Genomic DNA, 19,135 nt, shown 5'->3' on the forward strand with positions numbered 1-19,135 from the left:
ATATTAACAATATAATTGTATCCATAGTAAACCTTGGAATTTCTATTGTGATTGATAATACTTTTTATTTGGTTAAGATTTTTTATGAAAAAAAAAATGATGGTAAAATGTTTTTGTATATGGAACAAATAAGTGAATCCATATTTACCCATTGACAAGCTTCGTGGGGGTAGAAAAAAGTTACAGAAAAGGAAGTAGGAACAACTTGAAGAAAGGTTGGGGCTTGGTGTGGTAGGCAAGGGCAATGTGTGCTGCATATGCAACATTAAGTGTTGGGTGGACCATCAAACAGAGAAAAAGGGGTCCAAATTAATTTCAAATCGCCTCCAAAAATATCTGATGACAGCTATACCTAAATCCCCCCTATCAAATGTTATTGTAAGTGAGGCTGCTTAAAGCTCTGTTCCCTCCTACTGTTGGGATAGCTTTGGTCAAGGTTGGGTTCTAAAAACTTAAAAAATAAACCTTAAACCCTAATTTTTATTTTGAGTCTTCAACATGTGCATGTGAATAGGTTGATAATTAAGGTTCTTCATCTTCATAGAAAGACAAGGTAAAAGTGCTAGTCAATAGTGCAGGTTTTGAACTCATTTTGCAGCCAACATACTTACACATATATATAACATCAGATATGATAATGAATGCCATAAGACTAAGAAGTAGCAAGGGGTCTAAATGATATGTTTTCAAATTATTCAAGTTAAACTTGAAAAGAATTCGAATTTGATTCAACAGTTATCAAATCAAATTTAAGTTTAATAATTCTCATCTTAAACAACTCATTTAATATATATATAGTTTAAATATTTTTATATTACTAACCTTTAATGTATATTATTAATATTAAGCTTAATTATCAAGTCGAGCTCTAACTTGAATATGTATGAGCTTAATTGAGCTCGAGCTTGAGTAGCTCAATTATATCTTGAACCAAGCTCAAGTTTATAATTAAATGTTCGATCAAGCTCAAGCCAAGTATCTTTTGCAAATTTTAACTTGAGTTCGAGTTCGAGCTTGAATATATACGAGCTTGAGTAGCTCAATTATATTTTGAACTAAACTCAAATTTAAAATTAAATGTTGAATCAAGCTCAAGCCAAGTATCTTTTGCAAATTTCAAATCGAGTTCGGGTTCAAGCTCGAACTTAGCTCGACTACATTCCTTACCCTAAGCAAGGCAATGTTTAGTGCTTCAAAGCCCCAGCAAGTCTTGCAAAATTATATGTATTTGCTAACTGTTGACAGTCCTTGAGGGACTATTTAATAACAGTACTAGAGATACATAAATACGAGTTATTGAGCCTTGAATATATGCTAGAAGCTAAGACTAACAGACAATGTTTGCCCCATCAAAATATCTAAATCAGATATTGATACTCGGTGGATCCCATCCCATCCCATCCCATGCATTTTCTTTTTATAAAAATGGATATGAACTTTTGCACTTTTTCCATTCCAGCTCATTTCTATGTGGGGATCCAAAAGCAAAAAAATTCAAAATCTAAATCTGACCGAGTCATAATAAACAATTTCATGTGCAAAATTCTGTCGTGTGGACCTTTGCTTGTAATAATCTGCTCATTTAGTAGGAGGACCCCCTCAGGGTTTCAGTCACATTCTGTTATCAAATTATAACACTCTAGAAAGCTACCTATCCCATAGAAGATGCTAGAAATGTAATTGGAAATTTATGCAGGAATTAAAATAAACAGGGTTTTCATTTAGATTGACACTTTATAGGTCTTGTTCCATCATCAATATGCTTCAACATATAATCCCTTTTTGCCTTTTTGGCTATATGTTCTTGCAAGAGAAGAATGTTGGCTTTAGTGTTTTTGAAAGATTAGGGTAAATTATTTTTCTTTTTAGAATTTTTATGTCGAGTTTTATTACCCATATTCATGGTTAAAGTTTTTTTTTTTTAATAATATCGTCTTTAAAATTTAAATTTATTTCCTTTCCTTAAAATATATTGTGATATTAGTTTAGTTTCCTATGAAAAAATATCGATCCCATTTTATACCGCAGTTATTAGCTATAATTTTGATGGTTTTAGATCAGGAAGCTGTTCTTTTAAAGCGCATATATATATATATATATATGACAACTAAGTATTAGTTTACATAACATGCATGGCAGACAAATTAAGGAGGTGACAGGTTTGAGGGAATTTAAAAGCTTAATATTTCCTCTTCCAGTGATATAAGTAAAATAAGTGATAATTCAATTTTTATTCGTGTTGGAAAGAAATGTCTAACTAAAAAGTTGAAGTGCAATATCAATTCGGAGACTTTGGGGGTAAAGAATGATGAACTTCTCCTCCTCTTTTGCATATTTCATTAAACGAAACCCTTTTCAAAAGTGATTATACTAAGAGAGCCAATGTTATTGAGGTATCTTCCATCTTTTTTTAAGGAGAAATTTGTGATGAATCTCTCGACAACTTTGATATTGCTTTCAATGGGGTGAATTTGTTCTTTCTTCAATCACTTAGAATTGTGACACGATTAAAAACAAAAATTTTATCGAAAATAATATCAAACTTATTGAGAGATCGTTTTAAAAAATATATATTTCTTTACATAGTAATTAGTAATTACAAAGACATACATCTCTGCTTAGTTAATAACATTTTTTCCATTTCCAACAACAATTAACCCCTTCATGAGAGAATGCATATAAATAATTTCAACTAGGATTTTCTTTTTCATTTCATTTTATTGAAATTAGTAGAAAACATGAATTCAAAAAAACTACATCCGCCTTTAAATTCCTAAACATAAGATATATATATATATATAACAGTTTTAAGTGTTTCAATAGCTTTGGATCATAGCTTCATAAGAAGTAGCCCAAGTGACATTAGCATTAGGATCCTCCCTTTCTTGCCCTTGCTGCTGCTGTTCATCAGCTAATATCCTCTCGAGTTCGCTTGGGCAGCAAGGAATCGTAAGCGCTCCCTTGTGGTCGAAGCCATACTCTTCGGCCGCTTGTTCCAACAACATTAAGAACCTCGGGTGCGTCAAGTAACTCAACGGAACCACAAATCTCCTCGGTTCTTCACCGTGCTCGGCAACCACAGCGAAGTGACCTTCTTTCACATCATCAGGCACGTTGTTTGAACCACGGCGAGCTTCGTTGTGTTTCCATTTCTTCTTTAAAGGAAGACTCTTGTGAAACATCTCTGCAACTACCTTCAGCTTCACGATCCCATTCTTCTTGTAGTTGAGCTTAGCCATTCCTGCTAGTGTTATTGCTTTACTCAAGTGTTGATGATACGGTTTCGTAGTAGAGACAGTATCTATTTATACAAGTTTAGACACGATGGCGTAGGCCAGTAGGGTGAGAGATAAAGTTTGGATGGTTGCTAAATTTTGCATTTCCATTCCAAGACCTCAAGCTAATAAAAATAAAAATAAAAAGAGATAAAGTAGAATTGAAAAGGACATGGTCACTTGCTTGCTTGCTTGCTTTCTGGAGTTAATTGGAAAGACCAGTCATGTGAATAAGTGACTTCTTACCTTCAATTAAACAGTCGTTTTCAGTTACCACACTTCTGTCTGCCTTCAAATTATTGAGTGCTTCCCCCTCTTTAACTGCCTTCTTTTCAGGTGGTGACTAATCTTTGGGGTTTGAATCCGAGTCTTTTTCCTCATGTGTATTATCTCTAGTACTTAGTTGCTCTTACATATCTTGGTGCTAAAGTTGAGGGGTTTTACAAAAAGAAGGATTTATCGAGAATATTTAAAAATTTTGATAGATTTAAATAAAAATTCAATACACTTTAATGATGAATCTAAAGTTTTTGGGAGCCTAACGAAGATATTGCTATACATAATCCCTTCAAATAGAAAGGGAAATAAAAACCACAGTGTATGTACCTAATTTGGCAAAGCAAGTACTTTTCTAGTCCTTACTATATCTGTAGTGGCAGCTACAATTATGAACTCATCATGTGATATTTGGATAGGTTTATGCGTTAGTCAATTCATCATGTACAAAAAGATGATCAATAATCTAATTATAAAAAACTGTTGATAATAATGATGACCCACAGCTATTTAATAAAAAAGATCAACGTATACTTATTTTGATTTCACTTCTGTTATATGATTATTTCCACTTATTTCTCAACTAGTATCGTAATAATATAGTGTTTCTTTTTGGTAATGTATAATTATTACAGCAATATGAGTTACACAGCTCCAATCAAGGGTGGCACTAAGGAGGCATACTGACCTTTGCCTTCTTATCTCGTATTAGTTGCAGTAAATTAGTTTTTATATATTAAATGAAAGAGTAAATCGAGTCTTTTTATTAAAAATTTCATCTAATTCTATTATTAAAAAATGATGGGGATGACAAAATAGTCAAATAGTCACATGTAATGTGTCATATATACCTCATTTTAACAAATAAAAATAAATAAAATTTGCTCTATATGGTGTTGAGTTTTGTGTTAATGAAAACAGGGATCAGTCATTCATGGAACATTTTGGATGTAGACTAAACATGCTTTCTTTTATAGTTCCAAAGACAAAATGGCATCTTAGGGTTTCAACATCTGACAATTCATACACATATATGTATGTGTTATCTTCGAATGACTTGTTCCATCGCCTTATACTAAATGCTTTGATTAGACACATCAGTGCAAATATAAACCTTTTCTTTGCTTCTCTTAATTCCAGGGTGTAGGGAATAGTTTTGGAACAAGACAACATAGACCCTATGATATGTCCAGTAGTTGTCCCCATCCAATCTATTGATTATTTTTCACATGCTTTATGCATTTGAAATTTTTATATTTAAAAAAAATGGAATGAGAAAGTGCAAATGGATAAGAAGACGATAAATATGAAATGGATATTAATGTGCAATGAAAATCATGTCATTTTCTTTGTCCCGTCCACATGTTGTTTAGTTTTTACTAAAAATATTAATATTTCGTTGCTTAAATTGTAGAAACCCATGCCAAAGTGTTTTTACGTTCAATAATGATTGGACGATCGATATGGTAAGTTAATATTTATTAACGAATAAAAAAATATACATTAATCTAAGTCGATTTAACAATTAATGTTAAAAATTAGAGAAGAAAATTGTTTGAATTTTAATTAATAAATACGTGATGTTGAAAATTATTTCATAAAAATAATTCAATAACTATTTTTATATTTTTAAAATTAAATGACTGAAATGTAAATTTAGTACTGTACTAAACAGCTACAACTTAAACTTATGACATGAGTGTATAACGGTGAACACATCGGTCAGTGAGCAGGCAAGTCTTACAACTTCTTGTTGTTTTGATTTTCTTTATGAGCTGGTGTTGCGACACTACAATTATAGCTTTGTTGGCTATGAGTTGCGTTACTTAACCCAAAAGAAAAAGCTGTCTAAGTGAAGAGAAGACTAATAGGGCTTGAGTGTAGCAGAATATGCCAGTTTCATTCCAATCACTTGCATCATTTCAAAACATTATGGAAGCCAAGATTCTAAGTACAACATAGTTTCATTTCATATATACATATATGATAGGGTGAATTCAAGCCTAAAACAAAATTATGGTTGAATAACCATCGGAGGATAATCAAAACCGATGGCTTCAAGCAATAACAAAGCCGTCATTCCCTCCGGGTTAAGTGCAAGTCATAGTAATTAATGGCGTTTCAACCTGACAAACCAGCTTTACTCTTGAGATGTTGCTTGGGCCTTGGAGTCCATAATGTTACCTTCCCACCGTGTTAAGGTTTGATTCTCACATACCCAAATCTCCTCTGCTACCTGGTTTATGAGCCTGAAATCATGACTAACAAGTACCAATCCACCAATATCCCACTCATTCAATGCTTCAGCCAGTGAATCGATGGTCTCGACTCGATATCCAAATGGTTTGTTGGTTCATACAACAGCAGTAAGTGAGGTTGTCTATATGCTAACCATGCAAAGATGACCCGACTCCGTTGTCCATCAGATTCTTCATTGGCATTACTTGTGCTTTACCTGACAATCCAAACTTCCCAATTGCAGCTCTCATCCGCTCTTCCTCATTTCCAGGGTATTCCTTTATCATATACTAGAGGGCAGACATTTCCAAGTCGAGTTTTCTTTTCCTGCATCATCTTGTTAAAACCGAGACCAAATAAAATTTCAGCAGCAAGTTTCTCAGCAGTTGATGCATCCATGGCATCCAACCTCTCATAGATACGTTCGAGTTGCTCCCCATCACCATCATCCTAAAAGAGTGTTACAATGTATGTTATTGAAGAACATCGTCTAGCATAAGTATAATACTCGGTTAGCTGAATAAACCTATGCTGCCAATATTTCTGCTTCTTTCTCCAATTTTAACCTCTCCTCGTCACAACTTATGACAGCCTCCAATGCGGACATATCAGAAGCTTCAATCTCCCTTGTGAGATGATAGATATCCATGTGCTCTGGAACCGGAAGTTCAGGCAATTCTATAGCAGCAAGCAATGTGGATTCCCCACAACCATTTAATCCAAGCAAGCCATAGCGTCTGCATATAGATATTATGATATAAAACTCCAAACGGGGATTATAGATATTCCCACCCCACGCAACATAGGTAAGGTTAACAAACCTGCCATAATTAAGGAAGTTTATCTTTTATCTACTTCTCTTGATTTGGTTTCTCTTTTTATCTTTATCTCCTGTTATTTTGATAGATTTTGATAGTAATGTTGTTTATCTTTTATGTTTTGAGTATCTAAATACTATTACAATATCAATAATATTTAATGAGTTTTCTATCCCTTCATTAAAACTCTTATATGATATCAGAGCTTCTTCTTTTTTCAGAACAAAATGACATTCAATTAAAATTAAATGTTCAAAGTTCAATGATTAAATAGTTCCTTACAACCCGATCGAAATAAAATGAACAACAATAAACTAACCAGAGCCTGTGAAAAGAAAGGAGCGAAAAGCTTCATTCTGTTTCTGTTCGCTGAGCCTGAAAACCACGAGTCCATGGTAACACCAGTCAGTGAGCTGATACTGGTAAAAGCTTGTTAGCCTTGGAGGAGTGGGTGGCTACTGTTGTTGTTGCTGTTGAGGTTCAACGGCTGGAGTAATTTCCATATGTCCGGTTCCACCTGAGCTTGATGATGGTTCGGGCTGGGGTCGCTTAGAACCAGCATGTGCACATCCTTCGATGATAGCTTGTGGTACAAGCCATTGTCAGTGAGCGATAGTGTGATACTCAGCAGCGCCGTAAAAGCGGCGGGGAGTGGCCCTTTTGTAATTTGCGACATTGAGTTGGGCAGGGAGGGCATTGCCTGCAAAGAATTGCCAATCGTCTACTTCGCATGGACCAAGTCTTGGAGTGCAGGGAATTCCAAGGATTTGGGCAGCAATGAGGTCCTCTTTGGAGAAGTGACCTTCTTGCGGGAACCAAGCATAAGCCTGATTCAGCCTCCAGTCCAGGAGCCAGAATGGACGTCCAAGTGTCTCGTGGGGTAGCGGGACAGTACGCCATTTGGAGTTCTTCGCATCCATGCAATCAAGTAGACCCTGGACTAAAGCGTCATTCATTATAAATCTAGCGATGCTGAACGGATTAGCAGCATTGTTAAAATTAACATTATTACAAATTAAAGGTATAAATAAAACATCTTCGAGTGAACCGAAGAGATGGGTGGGTTTGATGACGGAGAGGAGATGGTGAAGAAAAGGATCGTGGCGATCTTGAGAGTAATCTCGCTCAACAGAGTAGTACCGCAAGAGTGTAGTGTGGGAGAGCTTATTCACTGATTTACGAATCGAAACGTATAAATATCAGAAGGAGGAGGAGATATAGCATCTACTGCACACTGTAGCTGAGTGGTGCCTTGGGGAGCTTCAGCTGGCACATCAAATGCTTCAATGGTGCTCTTGAAGCTGCGGTAGGTAGCTCGAAAGTGGTTGAAGTATAAGACACACAACCGGTTAAAGAGCTCGTTTGATCGTAAGACGGTGTAGCGTCGGTGGCAGGGTGGCAGGGTGGCCGGTGGCGCGTGAAGCCAATATGATACACATCTTCGAGGGAGTCAGCGATACGCGCTAAGTCCGTTCGATTTGAAGCTTGGTTGGGTATGGCAGGAGGTGGCGCAATCTGTATTGAATCAACAATAAGATCATGTCCGTGGAAAGTAACTGGTAAGGACTCAATCTGCAACGAAGGCCAATCCACCATTACTATAAATTCTTTCTAGATGACTCATCTCTAATAACATAATCCATCGAAGATAACAAGTTCAACAATAACCTAAAACAAGCTTGATACTAACATTTCCAGCAAAAATCACTCAAAAATAAAAGAAATGCAATCACAATGAAGCTCACAAACGAAGAATCATATTCAAACTTACACGAATATCTCTCGAAACAGGATGAGAGCAAAGGTCACTAGTACATGTCCGATCAGATATCTGGAGCGCACTATCTCCATCGGAAACATTATCCACTCCGTTATCCGCCTTCTTCTGTGCTGCTTTCTTTTTTCTGGCGTCCGACACCATCTTCAACCTTAATGGCCACAACAGATCAAGGCAAAATCATTAATAAATAAGTGAAACCTTAGAATATATATATGTATATAACAGGAATTAGCGTTACCTGAGGGAAGATGAGAGAAGGTGAAGGAGGAACTAGGGTTTAGAGGTACGAAGTTTATGTGCAACAGTGTGTTACTCGAGAGAAACTCGAAAACAAAGGAGAAAAGTGAAAAAAAAAAAAAAAGGATTGTGAGATAGAGAGCTTTCGAAACGGTGGAAGAGCGAGTTTCTGAGTAACTATTTATATGAAAGAGAGGAAACGAGGAGGTGAAACGAATATCCCATTTCTAGGCTACGAGAGAGCAAAATACACAATGAATCAAACGAAGTCGTTTAAGGTCATCAATTCCATCACCTTTTCATTTTCTTTTGGGGGGAGGTGTTCTGTCTTAAATTCTGGGCTTCTGTATTAAATGCAAAGCCTATTTTGGGCCAGCCCAGCTATCAGGGTCTCTCATTGCCGATGCAATCTAGGGATAATTAGGAAAGTTTACAACATATTCATTTAATTATTCAATTTTGGTTGTCACTCAATTATTTTAAACTTTTAAATATTTTTTTATACTTTTAAATTAGTCAATTGGTGACCAAAAACTAAATTTACTAATAGTTAGATTACTATTTTATAACTTTTCATAGTTAGTCGAGTTTTACCCTAATTTACCCTTAAATTTATTATTCATCTCCATAAAGGTCAGATACATCTATTTCCATCCCGTCACACCTAATTTTTGCTAATTATTTCTAATATTAAATTTTTTTAATATTTTCAACTTAAACTTTAGTTTTTGAGTATATGATGGGGAGAGAGACATCAAGGTCGGAGGCTCAGGTGTTTGCCACCTGTGCCAAGGTATATGTTTTAGTGCTTGCTATTTCTTCTGTGGTGTGTGGCTAATTCAAAAAAAATGGCAGTGACCCGAGTTGAAAACATAAGCATAAAGGCCTCATGTTATGATCTGTACTAGGAACAATATAAAGTAACCGACAATAGTTGTTTTGTCGATGGGCGGCTATACAAGTTGCATAACAATGTGTCAACTTTGTCAAACTGATGTGGACCAGAAAAAAATATAGCCAGCCTAGCTAAATATATATACTTGGAGCTTGAATATCCAACCTATATATACATGTGACTTGGATTCTAGCACCATCTATCGAATCTGATCTTCCCCGAATATCTGAAATATGGTTGGTTTCCAAGATTCAGCCAAGGCCCCATCCAATCTATCATCAATGGAAAACTCGCAACCATTTTGAGTTTGATTTGAAAAGAAAAAACAATAAGAAATTTGAAAGCTTAACTTATATGGGTCAAAAAATTTATTAGTTTAAAATTGATTTGGTTCAATTAGACCCTTATCTAGCCTCTTAGGTTGAGGGATCAATTGTTTTATGGTTGTTGAGTGTTTAAATTAATACTGTACAATTTTATTTTAATTTAACTTTCACAAATCACTAGCCTTGTTATCGAATTAGCACAATTTTTATTGATATATTACATATACAAACATTTATTAATCTAATATAAAAATAAATGTATATATTTATTTTTTTAAAACATGTATAATTGAATCAAAGTTGATATATAAAAACTACACGTAGATTGATGGAAAATTACAAGAGAGCTAGCTGGAATTGTACGAGGATTCAGATTATAGGCCCCACTTTCAACAATTTTCTACTTGTTTTATATACATTTCGAGAGGGGCACTAAGGGACCTTATTGGACCATAGGTCCCCTTAATTACTTTGAATTATAAAGTAAACGACACGATAATGAGTCAGTGTATGCAACAATATATGCATAACATTGTACTAGTTTAATGCATATCGCACGTTGAAATTGATCCCAAATTTTAAAATATTTATCTTTATTATCATATTTTACACTTGAATTTGATATTTTCTAATATCACGTATTATTATTTTATTAAAATATTTATATTTCGATATCTAAAAATAATAAATTTAATTTAATTAAGTTCTCAAATAACAGCTTAAATTAGATATTAATATATTTAGGTTTATATTTATTGCATGTAAAGTGATAACGGTAAAGACTATTTACGTTACTCATTTTTTCTCAAGGTCCTACAAGCCCACGAGGGTAACAGTTGTCATTCAAGTGAACTACAGTACGTGTCACACACGTGGCATTTGATGATTAGCAGGGAATCCCAACATCCACGTGCACTCACAGCATGCATCACGTGGCCTTAGAACAACACCCGCCCACCACAAGCACTATCTGATTCATACGACAGACAGGACGTATAAACATAATTCACTTCACGTCCTCGACCTTTGTTTAATGGAAGCTTTGGTCTTGAATTTTTCTATATGTTAAAACGCTACAACTTGAGTATATAAATGGCAATTTAGAGACCCAAATGAAGGCCTTCCCTAAGATGTAGCTTTTATCTGCATTTGCACCTGCACCTTATTGTTTGTTTCAGCTATGTCAGAAAAACAAAACACTGTAAGATATGTTTTGTGTGGTGTGGTTGGAGACCAAACAAAGAGGTGCAGATGCAGTTGCAGGTGAATGCCATTTTAGCTATCTACCATTGTAGCTTTAGCTAGTTTGCTTGCTGATATACAGCTTTACCAGTTTTTTTTTTTTTTTTGTGAAATCTTGAGAACTCCTAGGTTTCCTGTCTGTATTTCAATATTTAGAATAATTTTTATGTTTTACGAAAAATATTTTTCGAAGTTTATAATTGCCCTCTTAATCATATTTTTCTAAGATTCGAAATTATGTTTTTTTAATTTAAGAATTCAATGTATTTTACCATTGAAAATTAGAAACTATATATGTATGTATGAACCCCAAACTTTTTCATGGTTATTTGCATATTGATTCAATTGGTTCTTATACAAATGTTGCAGATCCATCTTCTTTGTTGATGTCAATGTTCTTCCATGTCTTGATTTTTTTTTCTTCTCAGCTCTTCCATGTCTTGTTACAAAAATATAAAGGAGAAAAGTCAAACTATATACTGCTTTTACGTTTTCATTTTTTCTCTTAAATATTAGTATCCAAACATGGGTTTATGAGGATATGATCTTTCTTCAAAAAGTTCTCAACTTGAATTTGGAAAGTGCACATTTTGGCTGATTCTCCATCATCTTTAGGGGTATGTTTTCAGGGTGTTTGTTTTTTCAATTATGAAGCATGGCTCAACGGTTCTACTCACATTAGACCTAACGCCTATGTGGTTTGGCCAATAGTAAGCCAAGAAATCTTGAATGTTAATGTGGGTCCTATTCACATTGGACCTAGCCAACAGCAGGTCAAGAAATCTTGAATGGCAATGCAGATGGGAGTTTCCGATTTAAGGAACATCTAAAATAATTAGTGAATTACAAATCTATTATACCATAATCAGTGCTTTGGTATTTACGGCAATAATGTTATTTTTCCCAGTATCCATATTTAACATTATCCCTCGAGGCCAAGTATAATATTGGCTTTTGGTTTCTGCATCGAACTATTCACTACTGTCCAAGTTAGTAGGATTAACCTAAGTGAATGTGATATCTTCAATGTTAATGCTGCTATGATGTGGATATATGATCATGACTGACTTGATGTCACCAGTAGCTTAGGGGGAAAATATTTAAAGCATTGCTATAATGATGTTTATATGAGATGGTCTTTTTATAATTTCCAGTTTCCAATCGGAATATTCATGTTCAAATTCACTTTTATATATGTAATTTTAGAACAATAAGATTGCTGCAAAAAAAGAAAGATAAAAGGACAGGTTCTTAACTTAACAATCACTAGTTCATGTTCCTGTTATGCTAAAAATAAACCAGAACCATAGAATCTCAGATTTTGGCTCGTACTTTCTCTATAAGTTGTCTTCTCAGGATCTTCCCCGAAGCCGATTTTGGGACACTGTTTATGAATGTCACCCTCCGTAATCTTTTGAAAGGCGCAACCTGTTAGGAAAAATTATGGCAAATGGTTAAATAATCACACGAAGATAAACTCAAAAACGGCTATCTTACCTGTTCGGCAATAAATTTTTGAACATCTTCTTCTGTTAACGAACTGTTAGGGGAACGAACTACGTATGCGATTGGCACCTCACCAGCTTCAGCATCAGGGTATCTGTTTTACAAGGCAGAGCTTTGATTACGGGTATTTCCCGGATTTAAGATAATGCAAGAGTGGAAATGGGAATTTTTCGGGTATAACTTACGGGATGACAACAGCATCCGATATTTCAGGGTGAGATACTAGAAGTCCTTCAAGCTCTGCTGGTGCAATCTGGTTCAGGTAATAGGTAGATAGGCTTTTGCATTTTAGCAATATATACGGGTCAGGAAACCGAAACCAAACCGATATAGCATTTTTATGATCACCACTTTAATGTCATCGAGGAGATTCCATCCCTCGATGTCAACATTTATTGATATAATAAAAAGCATTGACCCACCTACTAGAGTAGCATGAAAGCATGGACCAGATCATCAACTACATTCTAGGAAATTTTGCCAACATATGTATATGCATATATGTGTTAGCATTACTGTTATTTGAGATCGAGGAACCTGTCTGTAAGTTACCTGGAAACCTTTGTACTTGATCAACTCCTTAATTCTGTCGACGACATAGAGATTCCCGTCCTCGTCAAAGTATCCAAGATCTCCTGTATGCATCCAACCTTTCTTATCTATTGTGAGTTTTGTTGCTTGTGGATTGTTGAAGTAACCTGAAAATGGTTATCGAAATTGCAGTGTCACAAAGAACAGCAGAAAATGCAAAGAGGATGCAGTATATAACACACAAAACTCGAGATAATTGACCTATAGAGCTAGTTATTTAACACAATTAGATATGGCAGTCAAGAGCTAATTAGATATTTGCTCACTTTAAACATCTTGACTATGCACATTTCTTTCATTTCCTCATGATAAAACAAGCATATATGATATTACCTTGCATCATATTAGGACCTCGAACCCAAATTTCGCCAAATTTTTTAGGAGGAAGAGGCTTTAGACTCTCTGTACAGACTATTTGGGCTTCGACGTTTGAAACCAACATCCCCGTTGAACCAGTGTTTCGAACACCGACTGAAGTATTCTCCATCGAGACAACGCCGCACGTTTCGGTCATTCCGAAGCCCTGAAAACCACAGTGTCACATACCCTTTAAACGCCTATTCCGAAAACTCAAAAAGCATGAATTGAAACAAGTTCCAAAACTTTAAAAGCCTACTTCACATATACCAAGAGGTCAATGGATGACCTGCAACGCGAATATAGGCCAGACCCAATGATGAATATGGATTGGACAGCACAGTGATTAACAGGAAACTGATATTTGGTGCAAATTTGTGAGCTTATATCGGACCATATATATATAGCAGCAGGCAAAAGTCAACCCCAGTAATTGGCTAGGCCAGACCCAAAGATGAATATGGATTCAAGAATATACATCAGTAGGCAAAAGTAAACCACTGTACCTGCATGACCACAGCTTGTGGAAAATTCCTTGCACATTCCTCCATCAATTCCTTACCTAAAGGGGCAGCACCAGAACCAATTTCCCTCACTGAAGAAAGGTCAAATTTCTTAACAATACTCTGTTTAGCCATAGCAAGTACAATAGGAGGCACAACCCATAAATGAGTTGCTTTATACTTCTCTACATTCTTTAAAAGCAACCCAAAATCAAACTTTGACATTGACACCAAAGCATTCCCTTTTTGTAGTTGACTATACACAATAACAGCTAATCCAAACACGTGAAACATAGGCAATACACATAAGAAAACCCGGTGCATATCCCCAGCTAGTTCTTGATCCATAGTGACCATCAAAGCAGCTGCAATGAAATTCCCATGTGTCAAAACGACACCTTTACTGATCCCCGTCGTGCCTGAAGAGTACAAAAGAGCTGCCGTATCGGTTTGTTTGACAGAAACATGAGGAAACTCTTTTACATCACCAGCTAAATCGAGAAGATCGTGAAAAGACAGGATCTTTGGGACATTTTTAACGTCGAACGGTTGTCGGTTTCGTTTAGGACCAAGCAAGATGACGGGAAGGTTGAAATCCTTGACTTTGTCAAACAATTCAGGGACGGTGACGACAAGCTTGGGGTTTGAATCTTTAACTTGTTTCGAGAGTTCATTAATGGTATAAATTGGGTTAGCGGTTGTAGCAATGGCGCCTATGGATGTAACAGCGAAGAAACAAAGAGGGAACTGGATGGAATTTGGCGCGAAGATCAAGACACGGTCGTTTTTGTTAATACCCAGCTTGAGAAAACCATGGGAGAGCTTGATGACGGTGGATTTGGACTGAGAGAAAGTGAGTGTTTCATCGGAATCGGAATCGATGAGAGCCGGTTTTTCAGGGTAAGAACCGATGTTTCTAAATAGAAATGAAACCATTGATAAGTTTGGTTCTTTGGGAAGAAGCAAAGGAGGTCTTAAAGACCTGAAAATCCCATCTCTTCCATACCCAGATTTCTCCATTAAAGCTTTTTGCTTTTGATGATGGTCTCTTTGAGATGGTTGAAAACGAAAGGTTGGGAGTGTCAAAGAGGTGAAGGCAAGGACAAAATATGTGGGGCGACTCGAAGTTTTTATTTGCAATCGTTGTGCGGCTAAGATTTAATCAGATTGTTGTGTTCATGATTGGGTAGTGCTGCCACTTGCCAGTATAATTGGAAGGATAGGAAGACGATCAGCGGTGTATTTTGTTCATACTCCGGTTAATATTCCATTCGGTACCTATATTTAGCTTCAATGTTCAATTTAATACTTAAATTTTTTTCTCAATTTGATATCTAAGTTTGGCTTCAATGTTCAATTTGATACCCAAACTAAACAATATCATGTGGCCCAATAAATATTTGACATGTGTACTCTATTAAAATTATATATATAAGTGGGACAAAAGCAAAACTCAAGTACCAAATTGAACATTAAAGTTAAACTTATGAACTTGTATGAGACAAAGGAAAACTCAAGTATGAATTTGAAAAAAAAAACTCAGGTACCAAACTAAACTTTGAAGCCAAAGTGAGGCGAGTACCAAGTTAGGACAAAAAATCTCAAGTACTAAATTAAACATTTAAACCAAATATAGGTAGCGAATAGTATATTAACCCTTTTATTATTATTCTTTTAATAATTATAGAGGTGATAACATTTTGAGCTAATACTACAAAAGGTAAAGAATAGAGTCAATCCGCATAATCCATTTTTAAATATTATTTGTGAAATATTATGTGTATTATTTATATTGGTGTTGATAATAATCCAAAAATCTGCCTAGCCATTGCTTCACTGCCATCTCTTAAAAATTTTCCTATTTATTTATCGAAAAAATGGCTTCATTTTCATTCTCCGCCGCTTTATCTCGTCTCTCTCTCTTTCACCTCTCTAGAAAACCCTGCATTTCACCTTCTTCACTCCCATTTTCTTATATCTCGAAACCCCATAAACCAAAGGTTTATCCATTAATATTAAGACCCAATTCTCACATCATTTTCCTTTGAGGAATTTAATCGAAAAGTTTGGATTTCGTTTTTGTAGGATCGAACCCATTTCAGATTGTATTCAATGGCATCATCGGACTTGAAAGAATCAGCTGCCAATAACCCTGGGCTTCATACTACCCCTGATGAAGCTACCAAAGACTACATCATGCAGCAAACTGTAATTTCTTTTGTTCTTTTTTAAATTTGGGTTTATGTTTATTTTAAGGGATTTTATGTTAATAATTATATATATATTTTTTTTTGTAGATGTTTCGAATTAAGGATCCAAAAGCCAGTCTTGATTTTTACTCTCGTGTGTTGGGCATGTCGTAAGTTAATTATATAATTTATTGGTTATTTTTTTCTTATTTGGTTATCTATTTTGATTAATTAGCTGTTTATTTATTAAGTGAATCAAAGCTTTCTTCTAGCATTTTCCAATTGAATTTAAAGCTTACTGCTACTAATTTTACTGTTCTTTAGGCTGCTTAAGAGAGTGGATGTTCCAGAATTGAAGTTTACCTTGTACTTTATGGGCTATGAGGTAAAATCCTTATAATTACATTGCTTCAAGTAATTTTGTAGTATTAGTCATTGGCTCGTCGCTTGTAACGGAGTATTGTAGCATCTCGGTGTTCAGTTCTCAGTTTTACGGGTCACCGTTTAGCTGATATGTTCATTCTAGATGTATATTTGATTTGATGTAGGATGTTTCCAAAGCTCCAAGTGATCCATACGGTAGAACAGTTTGGACCTTTGGAAGGGCAGCTACCATTGAATTAACACAGTAAGAATTCATTATTATTTTTATTAAATCCAACCCTTCCCTTGTATTTACCAAGTCATAGGTCTTGTCTCCGAGCATGTCTAACAGTTTAATGTTTATTACAGTAATTGGGGTACTGAAAGTGACCCTGAGTTCAAAGGATATCACACCGGGAATTCAGAACCTCGTGGCTTTGGTACGAATACATTTGTCTCATTTTTGTTGAACTTTATAAACCCCGAATACCTTGATGTTGGTGTCCATCCCATGTTGCTGTTATTGCGATAGTGGTTTTTAGTATTTACTGAATTTATTCACTAATGATAGTGGGAAAGGCTTGGTTTCATGTTTGTTATTCCGTAGTTTAGCTTGAATTTTCACCGTTTCTTTTCGATTAACCTTCTAGTTTATCTTGAAAACTATGCTGTAATTGATCAAACCAATAGCTACTTTGGGGTGGATTCATTTCCACATTGAAGTTCATAGAAGAAAACCGGTTAAAGTACCATGGAGGCTCATGTACTAAGTATCAGGCTGCATTTTGCCCTCTGTACTCAAAAAATGAGCAAATTAGTTGCTATAAATTAAATCAAAGTGCAAAATAGTCATTTTAGTTAAAATTTTCATCCACTGTTAAAAACTGACCTGGCTGACGGTATAACCAAGCAGTTACGCATAGCGTGCCACTGTACCTCATGTCAACATACAGGGACTTGTTTTTAACAGCAGAAATGGATAATTTTTTTAACAAAATGATCAGTTTGCTCTTTGATCTAACGTACAAGAACTAATTTGCTTATTTTTTTAGTAGAGAATGCAATCCAACTTCTAATACAATGATACTTTTACTGAAAAAAATCTTGTTTACGTGAACTTTTGAAATGCCAACCTTTCCTTTTTTGTGCTTTTAAGGTCATATTGGCATCACGGTGGATGATGTGAATAAGGCATGCGAGAGATTTGAACGCCTGGGAGTAGAATTTGTCAAGAAATTAGATGCAGGTTAGCTAATCTCACTTAGAATATTTATCATGAATGATATGATGCTTGAGTGGATGGTTCGATTTCCGTTTATGTATGGGAATATTTGTAATCTATTGAATCATATTTGCAGGCAAGATGAAAGGGATTGCATTCATTAAGGATCCTGATGGTTACTGGATTGAAATCTTTGATTTGAAAACCATCGGAGATGTTATTAGCCGTTGTTCCTGAGTTAAGCACATCTTGAAGCTTGCTCAGGTAGCTTTTTGAGCTTATATTTTGCTAATCTTGTATCGAAACTAGGTTCTTTTGTGATTGAATTTTTTATCTCAATGAAAGTTATATGTCTAAATTCGGTAAAAGTACCATGGAGGCCCCTGTACTAGGAATGGATTGCATTCTTCGCTCTTTACTCAAATAATAGCAAATTAGTCCCTGGATGTTAGATTAAAATGCAAATTGATCCTTCTATTAAAAATTGGTCTTTGTACGACCAGTTTGCTTTTTGATCTAACTACAGGGACAAACTTGCTCATTTTTTGAGTAAAAGGGGCAAAATGCAATCTGACTTCTAGTACAAGATTCTTCTTTTACTGTTTGAATCCTTAGTATCAGATTATATTTCCAGATCCAGAGAGTTCTTCGATATGCTGGAATACGTATTTCAGCAACTTGTAGACATAGATTTATGTTAAAAGAGAACTATAGGATCTCACACCGGGAAATCAACAGTCATGGCCTCGTGACAATTCACCTTACTATCTCCCCTCCCCACCATTGTTTCCATTTCTTGAACTCAAAGTTTGTAGTCTCTGTAAATGTAAGTAGAGGAAACGGGGATGGTGAGCAGGTAATGAAGGTTAGTTCTTTCATTTCTCGATTTGGAACATTGCAAACCAAACTGATAGATGTTTGGTGTTTTGGAACAGGAAACAAGGATGGCTTGTGAAGGTTTTATCTCATTGTCTTGGTTTCAGAGTATGGTCTATATTGGTCGTAGTCGAGACAGAAATTAGGCATATGGAGTTTTAGACCAAAGAAAAAAAAGGCCTGTGGAGTTTTTGTTAAAGCATATTGTATTGCTGTGTGTGTTTCTTATGATATTTCAAACAGTCATGCGGATTGTTGTCATGGTAATGGACAGTATCATTTATCTCTGCTCCATTTTCTCCAGGCTTTTGTAGTTTTGGATAGGCCATGCGTTTATTTTTTGTAAGATAAAAAAACAACAATCACAGTAAAAGAAAAAATAGTGACATGACAGTGAAAGAAAAAAGGATGTAAAAATGTTGTCCAAGAGTAAGTTGGATA

At 35.4% G+C, this 19,135-nt stretch overlaps 4 protein-coding genes and 1 pseudogene across 7 annotated transcripts; 1 reads left to right on the forward strand and 4 right to left on the reverse strand.

Moving 5' to 3' along the window:
- Positions 1–2,683: 2,683 nt before the first annotated feature.
- Positions 2,684–3,332, reverse strand: LOC105781826 (protein SMALL AUXIN UP-REGULATED RNA 51). Its single transcript, XM_012606344.2, has one exon. The coding sequence runs from the start codon at positions 3,237–3,239 to the stop codon at positions 2,817–2,819; it is 423 nt and encodes a 140-aa protein (XP_012461798.1). The 5' UTR covers positions 3,240–3,332; the 3' UTR covers positions 2,684–2,816.
- A 2,705-nt stretch (positions 3,333–6,037) lies between these two features.
- LOC105784315 (uncharacterized) lies at positions 6,038–8,783 on the reverse strand. Of its 3 annotated transcripts, none has more exons than XR_008192695.1 (4): positions 8,626–8,783; positions 8,379–8,535; positions 6,927–8,122; positions 6,038–6,526 (listed from the first exon to the last, which is right to left on the reverse strand). XR_008192695.1 is itself a non-coding variant. In XM_052626264.1 (3 exons), exons 2-3 carry the CDS (start codon positions 8,526–8,528, stop codon positions 7,832–7,834), a joined length of 498 nt encoding a protein of 165 aa, XP_052482224.1. In that variant the 5' UTR covers positions 8,529–8,535; positions 8,626–8,783; the 3' UTR covers positions 6,817–7,831. The 3 variants fall into 3 exon arrangements, 1 of the variants encoding a protein (XP_052482224.1); XR_008192694.1 differs by having other exon boundaries at positions 6,927–8,179; XM_052626264.1 differs by lacking the exon at positions 6,038–6,526 and having other exon boundaries at positions 6,817–8,179.
- Positions 6,051–7,563, reverse strand: LOC128031975 (uncharacterized; annotated as a pseudogene).
- Positions 8,784–12,209: 3,426 nt separating the features above from the next.
- On the reverse strand, positions 12,210–15,156 carry LOC105783644 (probable CoA ligase CCL7). The gene is made up of 6 exons (XM_012609216.2): positions 14,048–15,156; positions 13,518–13,707; positions 13,146–13,291; positions 12,779–12,846; positions 12,585–12,687; positions 12,210–12,515 (listed from the first exon to the last, which is right to left on the reverse strand). The coding sequence occupies exons 1-6, from the start codon at positions 15,062–15,064 to the stop codon at positions 12,402–12,404; spliced, it is 1,638 nt and encodes a 545-aa protein (XP_012464670.1). The 5' UTR covers positions 15,065–15,156; the 3' UTR covers positions 12,210–12,401.
- Positions 15,157–15,847: 691 nt separating this feature from the next.
- LOC105783636 (lactoylglutathione lyase) lies at positions 15,848–18,988 on the forward strand. Of its 2 annotated transcripts, XM_012609208.2 has the most exons (9): positions 15,850–16,044; positions 16,130–16,252; positions 16,342–16,403; positions 16,558–16,618; positions 16,782–16,861; positions 16,966–17,036; positions 17,753–17,842; positions 17,955–18,082; positions 18,754–18,988. In XM_012609208.2, exons 1-8 carry the CDS (start codon positions 15,922–15,924, stop codon positions 18,053–18,055), a joined length of 711 nt encoding a protein of 236 aa, XP_012464662.1. In that variant the 5' UTR covers positions 15,850–15,921; the 3' UTR covers positions 18,056–18,082; positions 18,754–18,988. The 2 variants fall into 2 exon arrangements, with proteins under 2 accessions (XP_052482092.1, XP_012464662.1); XM_052626132.1 differs by lacking the exon at positions 18,754–18,988 and having other exon boundaries at positions 15,848–16,044; positions 17,955–18,083.
- The last annotated feature ends 147 nt before the right edge of the window (positions 18,989–19,135 follow it).

This window comes from Gossypium raimondii, chromosome 13 (genome assembly GCF_025698545.1).
Source record: "Gossypium raimondii isolate GPD5lz chromosome 13, ASM2569854v1, whole genome shotgun sequence".
Taxonomy (NCBI): domain Eukaryota; kingdom Viridiplantae; phylum Streptophyta; class Magnoliopsida; order Malvales; family Malvaceae; genus Gossypium; species Gossypium raimondii.

Bases quoted from the DNA above. Each gene is read 5' to 3' on its own strand.
- LOC105781826 (XM_012606344.2), bottom strand. From the start codon at position 3,239: ATGGCTAAGCTCAACTACAAGAAGAATGGGATCGTGAAGCTGAAGGTA.
- LOC105784315 (XM_052626264.1), bottom strand. From the start codon at position 8,528: ATGGTGTCGGACGCCAGAAAAAAGAAAGCAGCACAGAAGAAGGCGGAT. The intron at 8,180-8,378 runs GTAAGTTTGAAT...CCTTCGTTGCAG, and splicing joins CTGTTTCGAGAGATATTCGT to ATTGAGTCCTTACCAGTTAC.
- LOC105783644 (XM_012609216.2), bottom strand. From the start codon at position 15,064: ATGGAGAAATCTGGGTATGGAAGAGATGGGATTTTCAGGTCTTTAAGA. The intron at 13,292-13,517 runs GTAATATCATAT...AACCATTTTCAG, and splicing joins AGGTCCTAATATGATGCAAG to GTTACTTCAACAATCCACAA. The intron at 12,516-12,584 runs GTAAGATAGCCG...TTTTCCTAACAG, and splicing joins AAAAATTTATTGCCGAACAG to GTTGCGCCTTTCAAAAGATT.
- LOC105783636 (XM_052626132.1), top strand. From the start codon at position 15,922: ATGGCTTCATTTTCATTCTCCGCCGCTTTATCTCGTCTCTCTCTCTTT. The intron at 16,404-16,557 runs GTAAGTTAATTA...ACTGTTCTTTAG, and splicing joins TCTCGTGTGTTGGGCATGTC to GCTGCTTAAGAGAGTGGATG. The intron at 16,862-16,965 runs GTAAGAATTCAT...TGTTTATTACAG, and splicing joins GCTACCATTGAATTAACACA to TAATTGGGGTACTGAAAGTG.